General features: G+C 43.7%; 1 protein-coding gene across 2 annotated transcripts in view; it reads left to right on the top strand.

The window, feature by feature from the left end:
- Positions 1-2,121: 2,121 nt before the first annotated feature.
- The window catches only part of LOC143805755 (sodium- and chloride-dependent neutral and basic amino acid transporter B(0+)-like), a 70,326-nt gene continuing 53,812 nt past the window's right edge, over positions 2,122-18,635 (top strand). Inside the window, exons 1-2 of one of the 2 annotated variants that reach the window (XM_077285373.1) lie at positions 2,122-2,253; positions 4,616-4,929. In XM_077285373.1, the coding sequence (XP_077141488.1) occupies positions 4,873-4,929 (57 nt within the window). In that variant the 5' untranslated portion in view covers positions 2,122-2,253; positions 4,616-4,872. Of the gene's footprint in view, positions 2,254-2,294; positions 2,525-4,615; positions 4,930-18,635 lie in introns of those variants that run through there. The other variant, XM_077285374.1, reaches the window with a different exon arrangement.

An 18,635-nucleotide genomic window follows, 5' to 3' on the forward strand; every position in this document is an offset into this window, starting at 1 on the left:
TGGAAGGGCAATGATCCAATGGCGCCTATGATCAAACCCCTTTGTTGTAAAGTCTTTACTGCCCTTACTATCAATCATACCTAACCCCTTGCAAGTGACGAAACATTCAATTTTTATGTTATTTCCTTTCTGCCACCCTAATAATTTTTTCCAGAGCATATAAATTGGAACTTTCCCATTAAGAGCCCAGTGGTCCGCAGAACTGAACTCCATGAGAAGGTAAGACATAAAGAAGGCTAAGACAACTTTATCTTCCCACTCGTGCTTTATGACTTACTTATCTGTGCTACAAGATTATAAAATAATGTATGCAAAAATGCTTATCTATAATCGCCTCCTCTGTCTCCCCATATGTTTTCGAGTATTTCTTTATCTTGTGCCTTTTGACTTAGACCCGGTAAAGTTATGGAAAATTTATTTCCTCGAGGGTTTTTTTAAGCGACAATATACAACAGAGATAAGAAATTGTTAGGTAATTTATTAAACTACATCATTTCGCATGTCATATTTTTGGCTATCAGACCAGTATTTTTATTGCCAATAAAAGTTAATTTATTATTAAAAAAAAAGGATGATTATACAACACATTGGTATACATGAAACGGTTCCAGATTCCACAATTTCTTATATACTCTTAATATGATGGCACTATATAAGCATAATAATAATAATAATATTTTTAAATTGTTTTGTAGCAACATTTGTCAATATTTTATCACCGAGTTTACATGATTAGTTAATACAGAGCAAGACTGGGAATCACCTTTGGCATTTTAAATTTTTATTTTTACATCCACAAATATCATTATTTGTCTCTCTTGATATCTGCTAGTTGCCATGTAGGAAACGAGGCACAAAAATGAGCGTGGGTCAGATTGCATCAGATAGTCAAGTGGTTTATCCAAAGTAAATGATGCAGATTTTTTTATGTACAACTGTGTTTTATGGGAAAATTGTTTTTGTCTTAAAGGGGAGTTTCTACCTAAAAATGACATGTTATATTCAAATGAATGGGGTTGTGTTGGTTGTAGTTTTCTTCACAGTGATGGGAACATTGCCTGTAAAATCAGTAGGAATACCCATTTTTTTCGCACTCGAAAACCATAGAATTTCATCCTCCAACCTTTATACATATAGTAGGTGAAGTATTTTATCTTTAGTTAAAAGTATTTTTTATCATCCTGGTTTGACATATGACTATCAGGAAGTTGCTGATTGTCTATTTCAAAAACAAAGCTTAAAGGGGTGGGCCAAAACTAACACTAAATGTCTATCTATTTAAAGTAATAATCCAATTGCTTTTCTAGTAATGTACCTTAATTAAAAATCCCCTACAGTTAACTCACTATTCTATCTTAGTGCTTTATTTAAAAAAAAAAATCATCAGGGGGCCAGGAGCTGCGATCACTGTGGTCGCAGCTTTTGTCCACACCCTGAAACAAAGTGTCAGTAGAAACTAAGCATCAGAAGGGGCTTAGCTGGTCGCTGCTGTACTGAGCATGCATTGGTTGTCAATTCCGACATATGCTCAGTAGGGTCTTGTATTCTTTTTAATGCATAGTGACAGTGCGCTCCCTTGCCAGCTCTTATTGAGCAGTGATGAGCTGTTAAGTGAGCGCACTGTCAGTGTGGATTGTAAGGTGATAATCCAATGAGCAGGAGAAGCAAAGACCAGCCCTGACCCCGAAACTGACGTCACGTTAGCTATATTTTTATTTAGAACCTTTATATAAAACCTCTTTCATTCAGTCTCTTAAAGTTACCCACCGAATAGAAATGTGGCATAAACAATGGGCTAATAAAACAAATAGGACAGCATTAATTCCATAAATTATTCTTCTTTTATGTACCTACAGTGTAGTTCAATAGCTCAGATAAGGAGATGTTTATCTGTTCAGACCAGGACCTAATGCCAGGTCAAAATAGCAATTTTTTTTCATTGTATTGCTACTGCTCCCACTTTATTTCTTTTATATCCACCACACGGTTCCAGAGATATGAACCTTTTTATTTAGTGCTTATTTTTATGGTCTTTGCCAAAAGGGCGTGGCTTACAGGATTCTCTGGGCCGTGTCTTTAGGCTGCTCTGCATTATCATCCCATGAGACATGCCCCTTTCATAAGGACCATAATAAATAGCACTAAATAAAAAGACTCATATTTCTGGAACCCTATGGTGGATTTAAAAAAAACTGAATATTCAGTGGAGCAGCTAGAATAAGAAAAGAGCAAAAAGTGGACCCTTTTGACCAGGTAATCTTTAATGTGCAACACACCTGTAGGTTGAATGAACACTCAGCTATGACTCAACCTCTGCTCACATACGTGTTCTCAATGGGGAGAGGGGAGTAAACCGCTGCCAGACACCTCTGGGGGAAGCTGATTTCATGTGAGGGCAAAGGATTGGTGACGTCCGGAGACCCCCATACACATGTGATCAGTGTATTGGGAGATGACCACCAAATGTAGACACTGCTGATCGAATGTTCTCCTCTTTCCATTTGGAATACATCTGCACTTTCAGGTAAATTTTCTAATAAGCTGTCTTGTGTGTCGAGTACCTGAGATATAATGCAATTTTTAGTGGCTAAAAGCTGCAGCAGTCTGTAAATGGTTAAAACATTGTGGGGTATTTCAGGGTCTTAATTAAACTCACAACTATTCTATAAAATAGATAAATAAATAGATAAATAAATAAATACAAATAATGAAAAAAAGCTCACTCTCTTTACTCCACAGTTTCCAGCTCTGGGGTCTGTGCACACATTTTTGATGTTTGGTATTTGGTGCAGAAATTTCTGCATCTCTTGGCTGGAAAAACACAGTGTTATTAGGCTATGTGCACACGTTCCGGATTTTTCGCGTTTTTTGTGCTTTTTTGGCGGTTTTCCGCTGCAAAAACGCGTAAAAAATGCATACATTAAGCATCCCATTATTTTTAATGCATTCCGCAATTTTTGTGCACATGTTGCTTTTTTTTCCGCGATAAAAACGCATCGCGGAAAAATATGCAGCATGTTCATTAATTTTGCAGATTTTTTGCATTTTAAAGCTCCGGAAAAAAACGCAAAAAATCAGCACAAAAACCGCGAGAAAAATGCACGAAAAACGCATGCAGATTTCCTGTTCCTCCGGTTTTGTTCAGGAAATTTCTGCATAAAATCCTGAAGTGTGCACATAGCCTAAAATAGGCGCATTTTTTTTTGGTGGGTTTTTTTTGCATGCGTTTTTGGTGCAGATTTTTCCCCACTCATTAGTATTAGTGATATCTGCAGCAGAAATACTGAATACATTGACATACTGCAGATTTATATCTGCGCCAAATCTGTAAGTCAAAAATAAGCAACGTGTGCATGAGACTTGAGGAATATCATGCACTTTGCCAGCATCAAGAAACCCTTCAGATTTTGTTGCAAATCTGTGCAGAAAAAAACACGATAAAAACGTGACACATTTGCACAGGTCCTAAGACCACCCATCTGGAATTGCACTATTTAGAGGATCAATAACCAATACTCTGCCTCGACGCCATTACTGCCTCTTACCGCGTTTCTGCTCTTTCTCCGTCTCTGACACACTTTCATGTTGTTCTCTCTGTCTCACAGCAGGCGCAGCAGTTCTCCTTGAGCACCACACAGTTCCTTCTCTCTGTAAAAATCTTTTCTTGGAAATTTGTATCTTTCCAGTGCTGCCCCCTAGGGCAGATCACACACATAAGTCAGACCGTCCTACTAAAATCTACAGGTCCTAACAACTTTGCTTTCCTTCTCCCAATGAAAGCATGACTGCGATCTTCCACCTGCTCATGGTGTGTGACGGGTACTGCAATTCCGTTCCATTAAGTCACATTCACACTGTCAGAATTTGGTCAGTATTTTCCATCAGTATGTGTAAGCCAAAACCAGGAGTGGAACAATCAGAGGAAAAGTATCAAACAAAATCACTTCCGGATTTTTCACCCACTCCTGATTTTTGCTTACAAATACTAATGGAAAATACTGACCAAATACTAATAAGTATGAACGTAAGAATTGCAAAACCACATAAAATTTTGGATGACCCCTTTAAACTGGTCATATTGGATACGTTCGTAGTTTTTTTTTTCTCATTTTTTCAGAAATTGACGTATGTGAATTGCAGTTCCTTAATATTTCACATTACCATTCATTCCAATCTCAAAAAGTTTTTGTTCTCATTATCTTCTTCAGAAATTGTCCAAAACATCAATGAGGCGCCCCTCCGGCGATCGTGTGTACAAGTACAAAAAAAAACTAATTTTCACTTAAAAGTAGAAGTTTAAAAAAGTCTCACCCCCACCTACATTATACATACGGTCATCGTTGGGTTCTCCTGAATAAAAGAAATAAACGATCAACAACATCAATTATCTAAGTGGATAGAACATGGTGTGTTGTTTTGGGAGGTCTGTATTTAAACTCACATCTGTTCTTTAAAATATATAGATAACTAAATGAATATAAATATTGGGAAAAAAAAGCTCAGGCTCGTTACTCTCTGTTACACTATCAATGGGTAAGTTTTATCGTTTGAGATTGTGTAAAGTCTTCTTTATGAACAAGTGAAAGATATTGTATCTCTTTTGTTTTATCTACAGATTCATTCTCGGTTTATGCCTTCTTGCATCCGTTTAGCACTTGCTGTAATAAGTGATAACCAGGGGAGGTGCCGGTTACCAGTTACACACCTTAGAAAAGAAAAAAAAAACACTGGCGGCTATTTAAGACGTGAAAGCTTCGCATAGCTACACTTTGCACAGGTACAGCAGAAGAAACAAAAGAAGCATCCCAAACTTCCACAGGTGTCCTCACGACTCCTCAGTGCCAGACAAGGAAGCCTTGAATTCGGATCATCATGGGTATGAAAAAAGCTCTAAAACAAGTGAAAGGAAAATGCTGCAGTGAAAATAAGGTGAGTGCTCACAAAACTACTTAAGCTCCTAAAGTGTTTGCAAATTGGATGAAATCGGTAAATGAATAACTCACGATGGGGAATTCTACACTGGGTAAACAATGGAAACATCTACCGCATATATAACGTCGTTATTAGGATTAAATTGCATTTACGTCGGTCAAGATACATTTTATGGCTGAGATTGTGAGATTTGCCTTTTTGGATTGTTAATCATAGAGAAAGTATTATTTTTTTTTTTTTAATATTCAATATCTTTAAAAAGTTTATCTCCTTAAGAACACATTCTTACTTTTTACAATACATATTACACATTAAATTATCAAATTGGTTCTGGCACGCAAATATAGTTTAGGGGTACATGTCCACGATCAGGATGGCCGGCGGTATCGTCGGAGCGACAAAGCCGCTCGTCGCTAAGCCCCGCCCCCTTCTGGGACGCGATGATGCCGGATGTGTTCATTGTACACATCCGGGATCATCACACCCCTCGCATAGGGCCCTGTGATATACCTTGCGGCGCCGCAGCATCGCCGCAAGGAACACGGACATGCTGCGATCTGAAAAGATGCGCAGCATGTCCGGAGTCGCAGGGCCGCCGCGTGCGTGTTTCCACGCATAGTGGACACGGGATTTAAAAAAATCCCCTCCACTATGCTGGAACATCTGGACGCTGCGTGTTTGACGCTGCGGCCCCACGCAGCGTCAAACACGCAGCGTTTCCTGACCGTGGACACGTACCCTTAGAAGTAGGATCACTGTGATCCAAATTGCAACATAAATGTGAACACAAACATAAGATTGCTCAATAGCTTTTATTAATATGGTTTTGGATTGAATTGTAGAGATGTATATACTAACAGGATAAACTGACGATCCTTGAAAAAAAATCCTTTTGTTTATTATTGCATATACAATCAAGCTGTTATTTTTTAGGCGGAACCTCTCAAAGGTAGAATTATACATATACTATTAGTGACTCTGGTGAGTGTGCTGGGTATTTGTCATTTGCATAATTCCAGAAGAACATCTTTAGATTATAGATCTGTACTAAGAAATTCTTAATATTCAACTAAAATTACACCATCATAAGCATAGCTTCCAACTTTAAAAGACAGGAAAGAGGGACGCATACTACTTAGTGCTCAATGGCAATTTCTAATTTATACTAAGCTACTTCCCTTACCTTGGCCAGTCCATTATATGCACCCACATAGAATTATTTCTCCTATTAAATCCCACTATTGTTTCCCCACTGTACAGAACCACTTTCATGACCTCCTTCAGTACACAGTATACCCAGCACATAGTATGTTGTCCCAACAGTCCACCTTACACACAGTATGATGTCCCTCACAAGTTCCCCTATACGCTGTGATACCCCAGAGTTCCTCCACACATTGTATGTTGCTCCCATAGTCCCCCTTACATACAGTATGATGTCTCTCGCAGCTTTTCTACATAGTATGATACCCCCAGAATCCCTCCACACCCATTATAATGCCCCTACAGTCCCCCTTACACACAGTATGATGTCCCTCACAGTTCCCCTACACACTGTGATACCCCAGAGTCTCTCCACACATGATGCCCCCACAGTCACCCTAAGGCCGGGATCACACACAACGAGATACGGCCGAGTCTCGCAGGTTAAAAACAAGCTCTGGCACCGGCACTCCAGAGCGAAGCGTGCAGCTGCATAGCAATACATGGAGCCGCACGCTCTGCTCTGGAGTACAGGTGCCAGAGCTTGTTTTTAACCTGCGAGACGCGGCCGTATCTCGCGGTAGTGTGACTCCGGCCTTACACACAGTATGATGTCCCCACAGTCACCTTTACACACAGTATGATGTCCCTCACAGTTGCACAACACTGTGTGATACCCCCAGGGTCCCTCCACAAACAGTATGATGTCCCCTCAGTATCTTCTCTTGCACAATATTATGCCCCCACAGTCCCTACATACAGTATGATGTTCCCACCGTTCTCCCTCACACAAACAGTATGATGTCGCTCACAGGTTGCCCACACAGTATTATATTATATTATTGCCCCCAGAGTCCCTCCACACCCAGTATGATCCCCATCAGTACATTTCCTTACATGATATTATAACCCCACAGTCTCGCACACAGTATGCTGTTCCCAAGGCCATCCATACAAAGCATGTTGTGCTCAAATCTGTCTGACACACAGTATGATGACTCACAGCTCCCCCCACACAGAATGATGCCCCATAGTTCCCCCTCATTGTATGATATATACCACAGTGCGAACACTAATTGTATAATACCCCGAAAGACCCCCTCACACACAATTCAATGTCCCACACAGTTTTCACACAAATTATGATGCCCCATAGTACATTCTCCCACATACAGCATGGTGTCCTCACAGTACATTCCCCCACAGACAGTATGATACTTCCTGCAGTTCCACCACACTATTCAATGGCCCCTACAGTCTCTCTCACACAGTGTGATATCATCACGCAAGCATCAAACTCGCCTGTCACATTCCTGCTCGTGCGTTACTAATCTAATCTCTGCTGCTAGTCTAGGAAGTGTCTGAAAACCCACCGAGGTCCCAGTTATCTGTCATTCTCAGCTCATGTGATCGGATGGTCTTAGCCAGACCATCATACTCTACCCGGATAGATTGGTGAAGGAAGACTCCTTGCTCCACCATTATATTCACCTGTATCGGTGTTCTGAGGACACAGATGCAGTTGAAGTCTGGACACAAACCTGACCTCCTAGGATAGCAGAACAGCTATCAAACTAGGACTTTCCTGCCCGATTCAAGGCAGTTGTGAGGTATGGCAACTCACTTCACAGATATAGTAGTAATCTGCAGTTATATAGTGTTTAAATCCAGTCTGCCAGGCTTACTGGAGAAACAACCGCAGGGAGAATGTGAAGTTATTTTCTTCCTGCAGCCAGTTTCTTCCAGTCAGTGGGTGTCATGATCTCCATGGCCAGAGAACTAGCATAAGCCTCAATAGGAACAAGCTCTTGGAAGATGTAACTGTACTGACCATGAACTAAACCTACCGCATCATCTAGAAGTAGCCAGGTAGCATGTCCTACTTTTTATCCCTATATGCCCAGCGCCGGCCGGAGAACTAAATAATGCTAGCAGAGGGAAATATAAGACCTGACTCACCTCTAGAGAAATGCCCAAAAAGGAGACAGAAGCCCCCCACATATATTGGCGGTGATATGAGATGAAACAACAAGCGCAGCAGGAAAATAGTTTTAGCAAATTTGAGGTCCGCTTTCTAGATAGCAGAAGACAGAAAGCATACTTTCATGGTCAGTAGAAAACCCTAACAAAACACATCCAGAAATTACTTTAGGACTCTGGCATTAACTCATAATACCAGAGTGGCAATTCCTGATCAACAAGAGCTTTCCAGACACAGTAACGAAACTGCAGCTGTGAACTGGAACCAAAATACAAAAACAAAACATGGACGAATGTCCAACTTATCTAGTAGATGTCTGGGAGCAGGAACAAGCACAGAGAGGCTTCTGATAACATTGTTGACCGGCAAGCATCTAACAGAGAAGCCAGGTTATATAGCGACACCCAGATCTAATCAGAACAGGTGAACAGGGAAGATGATGTCACAAGTTCAATTCCACCAGTAGCCACCGGGGGAGCCCAGAATCCAAATTCACAACAGTACCCCCCCCTCAAGGAGGGGGCACCGAACCCTCACCAGAACCACCAGGGCGATCAGGATGGGCCCTATGAAAGGCACGAACCAGATCAGAGGCATGAACATCAGATGCAGTGACCCAAGAATTATCCTCCTGGCCGTATCCCTTCCACTTGACCAGATACTGGAGTCTCCGTCTGGAAACACGGGAGTCTAGGATTTTTTCCACAACGTACTCCAACTCACCCTCAACCAACACCGGAGCAGGAGGCTCAACGGAAGGCACAACCGGTGCCTCATACCTGCGCAATAACGACCGATGAAAAACGTTATGAATAGAAAAGGATGCAGGGAGGTCCAAACGGAAGGAAACAGGGTTAAGAATCTCCAATATTTTATACGGACCGATGAACCGAGGCTTAAACTTAGGAGATGAGACCCTCATAGGGACAAAACGAGAAGACAACCACACCAAATCTCCAACACAAAGCCGAGGACCAACACGACGGTGACGGTTGGCAAAAAGCTGAGTCTTCTCCTGGGACAACTTTAAATTGTCCATCACCTGCCCCCAGATATGATGCAATCTCTCCACCACCGCATCCACTCCAGGACAATCCGAGGATTCCATCTGACCGGAGGAAAATCGAGGGTGGAACCCCGAATTACAGAAAAACGGGGACACCAAAGAGGCAGAGCTGGCCCGATTATTGAGGGCGAACTCCGCCAATGGCAAAAAAGCAACCCAATCATCCTGGTCAGCAGACACAAAACACCTCAGATATGTCTCCAGGGTCTGATTAGTCCGCTCGGTCTGGCCATTAGTCTGAGGGTGAAAAGCAGACGAAAAAGACAAATCTATGCCCATCCTAGCACAGAATGCCCGCCAAAATCTAGACACAAATTGGGTTCCTCTGTCAGAAACGATATTCTCAGGAATACCATGCAAACGAACAACATTTTGAAAAAACAGGGGCACCAACTCGGAAGAAGAAGGCAATTTGGGCAGGGGAACCAAATGGACCATCTTAGAAAAACGGTCACACACCACCCAGATGACAGACATCTTCTGAGAAACAGGCAGATCTGAAATAAAATCCATCGAGATGTGTGTCCAAGGCCTCTTAGGAATAGGCAAGGGCAACAATAATCCACTAGCCCGAGAACAACAAGGCTTGGCCCGAGCACAAACGTCACAAGACTGCACAAAGCCTCGCACATCTCGTGACAGGGAAGGCCACCAGAAGGATCTTGCCACCAAATCCCTGGTACCAAAAATTCCAGGATGACCTGCCAATGCAGAAGAATGTACCTCAGAGATGACTCTACTGGTCCAATCATCAGGAACAAACAACCTATCAGGCGGACAACGATCCGGTCTATCCGCCTGAAACTCCTGCAAGGCCCGCCGCAGGTCTGGAGAAACGGCTGACAAGATAACTCCCTCCTTAAGAATACCTGTGGGGTCAGAGTTGCCGGGTGAATCAGGCTCAAAACTCCTAGAAAGGGCATCCGCCTTAACATTCTTAGAACCCGGTAGGTACGATACCACAAAATTAAACCGAGAGAAAAATAATGACCAGCGCGCCTGTCTAGGATTCAGGCGCCTGGCGGTCTCAAGATAGATCAAATTTTTGTGGTCAGTCAATACCACCACCTGATGTCTGGCCCCCTCGAGCCAATGGCGCCACTCCTCAAACGCCCACTTCATGGCCAAAAGCTCCCGATTCCCAACATCATAATTCCGCTCAGCGGGCGAAAATTTACGGGAAAAGAAGGCACAAGGCCTCATCACGGCGCAGTCAGAACTTTTCTGCGACAACACTGCCCCAGCCCCGATCTCAGAAGCGTCGACCTCAACCTGAAAAGGAAGAGTCACATCAGGCTGACGCAACACAGGGGCAGAAGAAAAACGGCGCTTAAGCTCCTGAAAGGCCTCCACAGCATCAGGGGACCAATTAGCAACATCAGCACTCTGTCTAGTCAAATCGGTCAATGGCTTAACGACATCCGAAAAACCAGAAATAAATCGACGATAAAAGTTGGCAAAGCCCAAAAATTTCTGAAGACTTTTAAGAGAAGAGGGCTGCGTCCAATCACAAATAGCTTGAACCTTGACAGGATCCATCTCAATGGAAGAGGGAGAAAAAATATATCCCAAAAAGGAAATTCTCTGAACCCCAAAAACGCACTTAGAACCCTTGACACACAGAGAATTAGACCGCAAAACCTGAAAAACCCTCTTAACTTGCCGGACATGAGAGTCCCAATCATCCGAAAAAATCAGAATATCATCCAGATACACTATCATAAATTTATCCAAAAAATCGCGGAAAATATCATGCATAAAGGACTGGAAGACTGAAGGGGCATTAGAAAGACCAAAAGGCATCACCAAATACTCAAAGTGGCCCTCGGGCGTATTAAATGCGGTTTTCCACTCATCCCCCTGCCTGATCCGCACCAAATTATACGCCCCACGGAGATCAATCTTAGAGAACCACTTGGCCCCCTTTATGCGAGCAAACAAATCAGTCAGCAACGGCAATGGGTATTGATATTTAACCGTGATTTTATTCAAAAGCCGATAATCAATACATGGTCTCAAAGAGCCGTCTTTTTTTGACACAAAGAAAAAACCGGCTCCTAAGGGAGATGACGATGGACGAATATGTCCCTTTTCCAAGGACTCCTTTATATATTCTCGCATAGCAGTATGTTCAGGCACAGACAGATTAAATAAACGACCCTTTGGGTATTTACTACCCGGAATTAAATCTATAGCACAATCGCACTCACGGTGCGGAGGTAGCGAACCCAGCTTGGGTTCTTCAAAGACGTCACGATAATCAGACAGGAACTCAGGGATTTCAGAGGGAATAGATGATGAAATGGACACCAAAGGTACGTCCCCATGAGTCCCCTTACATCCCCAGCTCAACACAGACATAGCTCTCCAGTCAAGGACTGGGTTGTGAGACTGCAGCCATGGCAATCCTAGCACCAAATCATCATGTAGATTATACAGCACCAGAAAACGAATAGTCTCCTGGTGATCCGGATTAATACACATAGTCACTTGTGTCCAGTATTGTGGTTTATTATTAGCCAATGGGGTGGAGTCAATCCCCTTCAGAGGAATAAGAGTCTCCAAAGGCTCTAAATCATACCCACAACGATTGGCAAAGGACCAATCCATAAGACTCAAAGCGGCGCCAGAGTCGATATAGGCGTCCGTAGTAATAGATGACAAAGAGCAAATCAGGGTCACAGACAAAATAAATTTAGACTGTAAAGTGCCAATGGGAACGGATTTATCAAGCTTTTTAGTACGCTTAGAGCATGCTGATATAACATGAGTAGAATCCCCACAATAGAAACACAACCCATTTTTCCGTCTAAAATTCTGCCGCTCGCTTCTGGACAGAATTCTATCACACTGCATGTTTTCTGGCGTCTTCTCAGTGGACACCGCCAGATGGTGCACTGGTTTGCGCTCCCGCAGACGCCTATCGATCTGAATGGCCATTGTCATGGACTCATTCAGACTTGCAGGCACAGGGAACCCCACCATAACATCCTTAATGGCATCAGAAAGACCCTCTCTGAAAGTAGCCGCCAAGGCACACTCATTCCACTGAGTAAGCACAGACCATTTACGGAATCTTTGGCAGTAAATTTCAGCTTCATCTTGCCCCTGCGATAGGGACATCAAAGTTTTTTCTGCCTGAAGTTCCAAATGAGGTTCCTCATAAAGCAAGCCCAAGGCCAGAAAAAACGCATCCACATTGCGCAACGCAGGATCCCCTGGTGCCAATGCAAAAGCCCAATCTTGAGGGTCGCCGCGGAGCAAGGAAATCACAATCCCAACCTGCTGTGCAGGGTCTCCAGCAGAACGAGATTTCAGGGACAAAAATAACTTACAATTATTTCTAAAATTCTGAAAGCTAGATCTATTCCCTGAGAAGAATTCCGGCAAAGGAATTCTCGGCTCTGATACCGGAGCATGAACAACAAAATCTTGCAAACTTTGTACTTTCGTGGCGAGATTATTCAAACCTGCAGTTACACTCTGTAGATCCATTATAGACAGGTGAACATAGAGCCATTCAAAGATTAGAAGGAGAGAGAAAAAAAAGAAAGACTGCAGCATAGACAGACTGGCAAGTGATCCAATTAAGAGCACACTAACTACTAGAGAAAAAAAAAAAAAAAAAAAAAATTTTCAGCAGACTTCTTATTTCTCTCCTTTCTCAGCCAAGGATTTTAACCCTTTAGTGGGCCGGTCAAACTGTCATGATCTCCATGGCCAGAGAACTAGCATAAGCCTCAATAGGAACAAGCTCTTGGAAGATGTAACTGTACTGACCATGAACTAAACCTACCGCATCATCTAGAAGTAGCCAGGTAGCATGTCCTACTTTTTATCCCTATATGCCCAGCGCCGGCCGGAGAACTAAATAATGCTAGCAGAGGGAAATATAAGACCTGACTCACCTCTAGAGAAATGCCCAAAAAGGAGACAGAAGCCCCCCACATATATTGGCGGTGATATGAGATGAAACAACAAGCGCAGCAGGAAAATAGTTTTAGCAAATTTGAGGTCCGCTTTCTAGATAGCAGAAGACAGAAAGCATACTTTCATGGTCAGTAGAAAACCCTAACAAAACACATCCAGAAATTACTTTAGGACTCTGGCATTAACTCATAATACCAGAGTGGCAATTCCTGATCAACAAGAGCTTTCCAGACACAGTAACGAAACTGCAGCTGTGAACTGGAACCAAAATACAAAAACAAAACATGGACGAATGTCCAACTTATCTAGTAGATGTCTGGGAGCAGGAACAAGCACAGAGAGGCTTCTGATAACATTGTTGACCGGCAAGCATCTAACAGAGAAGCCAGGTTATATAGCGACACCCAGATCTAATCAGAACAGGTGAACAGGGAAGATGATGTCACAAGTTCAATTCCACCAGTAGCCACCGGGGGAGCCCAGAATCCAAATTCACAACAGTGGGGCAGTGCAGGAAGGGGTTACAGTCACCACTCGCTAATTGCTGAAATCATTACCTGGTACATCGCATGACAGCCTGCTCTGCAGTGTGTGCAGCGCGTGTGTGGAGGGTAACTGTCAGTCAATGTGCTGGGGCGTGATTATAGCGGTTAATGAGTGGTGACTGCATAGGGAATATAACTTCATTCTTTACCTGTAGCCTCAGCTCTGTAAAGAAGGCAAGCAAGATGAAAAATGCTATTTATCTGCAGATTATCTCAATTGTATCGGGACACCTCCACGGGTGATTTTATGAAATCCCATTCTACATAAATAGACATTAAAGCAAACCTGTCACAAGGTTTTCCCAATATAAATAACAACATATACAGTACAGACTAAAAGTTTGGACACACCTTCTCATTTAAAGATTTTTCTGTATTTTCATGACTATGAAAATTGTACATTCACACTGAAGGCATCAAAACTATGAATTAACACGTCGAATTATATACTTAACAAAAAAGTGTGAAACAACTGAAATTATGTCTTATATTCTAGGTTCTTCAAAGTAGCCACCTTTTGCTTTGATGACTGCTTTGCACACTTTTGGCATTCTCTTGATGAGCTTCTAGATGTAGTAACCGGAAATGCTCTTCCAACAATCTTGAAGGAGTTCCCAGAGATACTTAGCACTTGTTGGCCCTTTTGCCTTCACTCTGCGGTCCAGCTCACCCCAAACCATCTCGATTGGGTTCAGGTCTGGTGTAGCACCCCATCACTCTCCTTTTTGGTCAAATAGCCCTTACACAGCCTGGAGGTGTGTTTGGGGTCATTGTCCTGTTGAAAAATAAATGATGGTCCAACTAAACGCAAACCGGATGGAATGGCATGCCGCTGCAAGATGCTGTGGTAGCCATGCTGGTTCAGTATGCCTTCAATTTTGAATAAATCCCCAACAGTTTCACCAGCAAAGCACCCCCACACCATCACACCTCCTCCTCCGTGCTTCATGGTGGGAACCAGGCATGTAGAGTCCATCCGTTCACTTTTCCTGCGTCGCACAAAGACACGGTGGTTGGAACCAAAGATCTCAAATATGGACTTATCAGACCAAAGCACAGATTTCCACTGGTCTAATGTCCATTCCTTGTGTTCTTTAGCCCAAACAAGTCTCTTCTGCTTGTTGCCTGTCCTTAGCAGTGGTTTCCTAGCAGCTATTTTACCATGAAGGCCTGCTGCACAAAGTCTCCTCTTAACAGTTGTTGTAGAGATGTGTCTGCTGCAAGAACTCTGTGTGGCATTGACCTGGTCTCTAATCTGAGCTGCTGTTAACCTGCGATTTCTGAGGCTGGTGACTCGGATAAACTTATCCTCAGAAGCAGAGGTGACTCTTGGTCTTCCTTTCCTGGGGCGGTCCTCATGTGAGCCAGTTTCTTTGTAGCGCTTGATGGTTTTTGCAACTGCACTTGGGGACACTCAAAGTTTTCCCAATTTTTCAGACTGACTGACCTTCATTTCTTAAAGTAATGATGGCCACTCGTTTTTCTTTACTTAGCTGCTTTTTTCTTGCCATAATACAAAAAACAAATTCTAACAGTCTATTCAGTAGGACTATCAGCTGTGTATCCACCAGACTTCTGCACAACACAACTGATGGTCCCAACCCCATTAATGAGGCAAGAAATCCCACTTATTAAACCTGACAGGGCACACCTGTGAAGTGAAAACCATTCCCGGTGACTACCTCTTGGAGCTCATCAAGAGAATGGCAAGAGTGTGCAAAGCAGTCATCAAAGCAAAAGGTGGCTACTTTGAAGAACCTAGAATATAAGTCTTATTTTCAGTTGTTTCTCACTTTTTTGTTAAGTATATAATTCCACATGTGTTAAATCATAGTTTTGATGCCTTCAGTGTGAATTTACAATTTTCATAGTCATGAAAATACAGAAAAATCTTTAAATGAGAAGGTGTGTCCAAACTTTTGGTCTGTACTGTAATATATATATACAGTATATATGTGTGTGTGTTCCAAACCCCCTTTGCACATCCAAGTGTACTTCTCTCGGCGCTGCTGAATGCAGAGCAAAGTCCTATAATGGGCAGTTATGAGCGAGTGTACTCATTGCTCTGGTTTTCCCGCACACGCTCGGGTGGTCTCCGAGTATTTGTAAGTGCTCGGAGATTTCGTTTTCATCGTCGCAGCTGAATGATTTACAGCTACTAGCCAGCTTGAATGCATGTGGGGATTCCCTAGCAACCAGGCAACTCCCACATGTACTCAGGCTGGCTAGTAGCTGTAAATCATTCAGCTGCGGCAATGAAAACTAAATCTACAAACACTAACAAATACTCGGAGACCACCTGAGCGTGCTCGGGAAAACCCGAGCAACGAGTATACTCGCTCATCACTAGTAATGGGCATACACCGGGAGAGAACAAAAAGTGCCAATGACCCATAGGTAAAACAGCTGCATGCACATTACAGTCATGACAGAAAAGTACGCCTGTGCAGAAGCAAGATTGGGGGCGCTGAGTGGATGATGTAGGTTGACTCATCCACATCTAACAGAGCATGAGGAAGGCAATTCCAGGGATATAGGAGGCAACAAGCAACACCAGTAACACCCACCGGGCCAGACTGTACCTTATGGGGAGATTATAAAAGTATTTTTTGGGGAATGCAGAGGGCTGTTGGGTGACCTATGTATAGGTGGCTAGACTCCTGTAAAAGAAGTGATAAAGGTGAGAGGACTGTATTTTCTATTAGGAAAACCTGGTGACAGGTTTCCTTTAATATTAATATGGAGTTCCCCCTTTTCACTAACACAACTTCCACTCTTCTGGGAAGGCTTTCTGCAGTCTTTGGAGAGAGTCTGGAAATGCTTGCCCATTCATCCAGAAGAGCATTTCTGAGGCAAGACACTGATGTTGGAGAAGAGACTGGAATCACAATTTCTCTTCCAGTTTATCTCAAGGGTGTTGGATGAGGTTGAAGTCAGGGTTCTGTGCGGCGGTAATGTTCCACACCAAACTCCCCCAACAATGTCTTGATGGACCTTGCTTTGTGAAATGGTCATAGTTATGCTGCATGAAGCTCCCAGTGCAGTTTTTATGCTGATGTTAATACCATAGGATAATAAGTTATGTATTTATGGGTTCATAGCATTGGTGACTTTTTTGCCCTCTGCTCCTCAGCACTCGGTAACCTCCTTTGTAGCTTTACGTGGTCTCCATTTCATGGCTGAGTGGTTGCGGTTCCTTCCACTTCTCAGTAATATCACTCACAGGTGATTGGGGAACATTTAGGAGACCGATGACCTCCCATTGTGGAACCACACTGGTATCAGTGAGCTAGTTAGAACAACCTTTATTTCACAAATATTAGCAAAGTGAGACTGCAGGGCACAAGGCTGGATTTTATGCATTGGGGGCCATGAAATTAAATGAAAAGTTGAGTTTTGCCCCAATACTTTTCTCCAGATAGGGCATATATAATGTAGGTATATTATCTACTAACAATTCAAATGACCTTAATGCCTTTCAAATTCCATGGTCCATTTACAAGGAATTTTTGCTTTCTGTTCTGTGTGTAAGATGTATGTTAATAGTTAACTTCTCGTATATTAAAGGGAACCTGTCACCCCCTCCAGGCGTTTGAAACTAAAAGAGCCACCTTGTGCAGCTGTAATGCTGCATTCTGACAAGGTGGCTCTTTTAGTTCTGAGTGCTGTAACTGCAGAAATAATCTGTTTTGTAATTTGTCAGAAAATACCTTTCTTCAGTCCTGGAGGCAGGCCTTTCCCCCCCTGCTGCAGATGCCACACAGCCGTCACTCAAATCTTCTTGGCGCCAGGCGCCGCCTCCTCTGCGCTGTTTTGAAATGAGCCGGCGCCTGCGCCTGCGCTCTTTTCTCCTGCCTTGGGCAGGCGCAGTGAGCGCTGCCCGTCCTCTGAACTCATATGCAGTCTAGATGACTGCGCCTGTGTGGCCGCCCTGCCTGTGAATCCCAGCCCCGCAATGTGAATAAATCAGAAGACACTGCGGGGCTGGGATTCACAGGCAGGGCGGCCGCACAGGTGCAGTCAGCTAGACTGCATATGAGGACAGACGGGCAGCGCTCACTGCGCCTGCCCAAGGCAGGAGAAAAGAGCGCAGGTGCCGGCTCATTTAAAAACAGCGCTGAAGAGGCGGCGCCCGGCGCCAAGAAGACTTGAGTGACGGCTGTGTGGCGTCTGCAGCGGGGGGGAAAGGCCTGCCTCCTTGACTGAAGAAAGGTATTTTCTGACAAATTACAAAACAGATTATTTCTGCAGTTGCAGCACACAGAACTAAAAGAGCCACCTTGTCAGAATGCAGCATTTCTGCTGCACAAGGTGGCTCTTTTAGTTTCACCTGGAGGGGGTGACAGGTTCCCTTTAAATGCTTCTGGAGCGCCCCCACACCGCCGCAGGGCCTAGGGGTACCCGGAGCCGGGCCTCTGGGTCTCAGTCCTGGGGTTGTCACGGTGGCTAGACCCGGTCCGTGGCCCTGTCTGTCAGTGGGGGACGTCCGGTAGAATAAGTGATGATGATGGTGCAGTAACGGTGGTGTAGCGGTGCAGTTGTGGGGTGCAGGTCGCGGTAAATAACGAGGACACCAGGTTGCAGTCTCTTTACCTCTTTACTGGAGATCTCTCAGTCCGCAGTCCAGAATACGGTTCACCAGGCTGCGCAAGTCCGGTCGGTCCGATGGCACTTCCAGAGTTCTCCTCACAGGTGGAAATCAGTGCCCTCCTTCTTAGCGCTATGTGTTGTAGTCCTTCCCTGCTGTGCTCACGGAAAGTACCCCACAACTGTCGTGTCTGTTTCTTAAGTTCCCTCACAACTCGATTCACTGATGTTCTTCTCGTATTCCATCCCTCCCTGTTATTCAGGTTGGAACGGCACCCGTTTGTCAGGTAGGCCTGGAGTTCTTCCGGGACCCTAGAGACGCCCCTCTCCCGCAATTGCCCCCCAAGACTTCATAGGTGATATGTGGTAGACAGCCCGCCTTAAACTGACT

The sequence above is a fragment of the Ranitomeya variabilis genome, chromosome 2 (genome assembly GCF_051348905.1).
Source record: "Ranitomeya variabilis isolate aRanVar5 chromosome 2, aRanVar5.hap1, whole genome shotgun sequence".
In the NCBI taxonomy this organism is placed as follows: Eukaryota; Metazoa; Chordata; class Amphibia; order Anura; family Dendrobatidae; genus Ranitomeya; species Ranitomeya variabilis.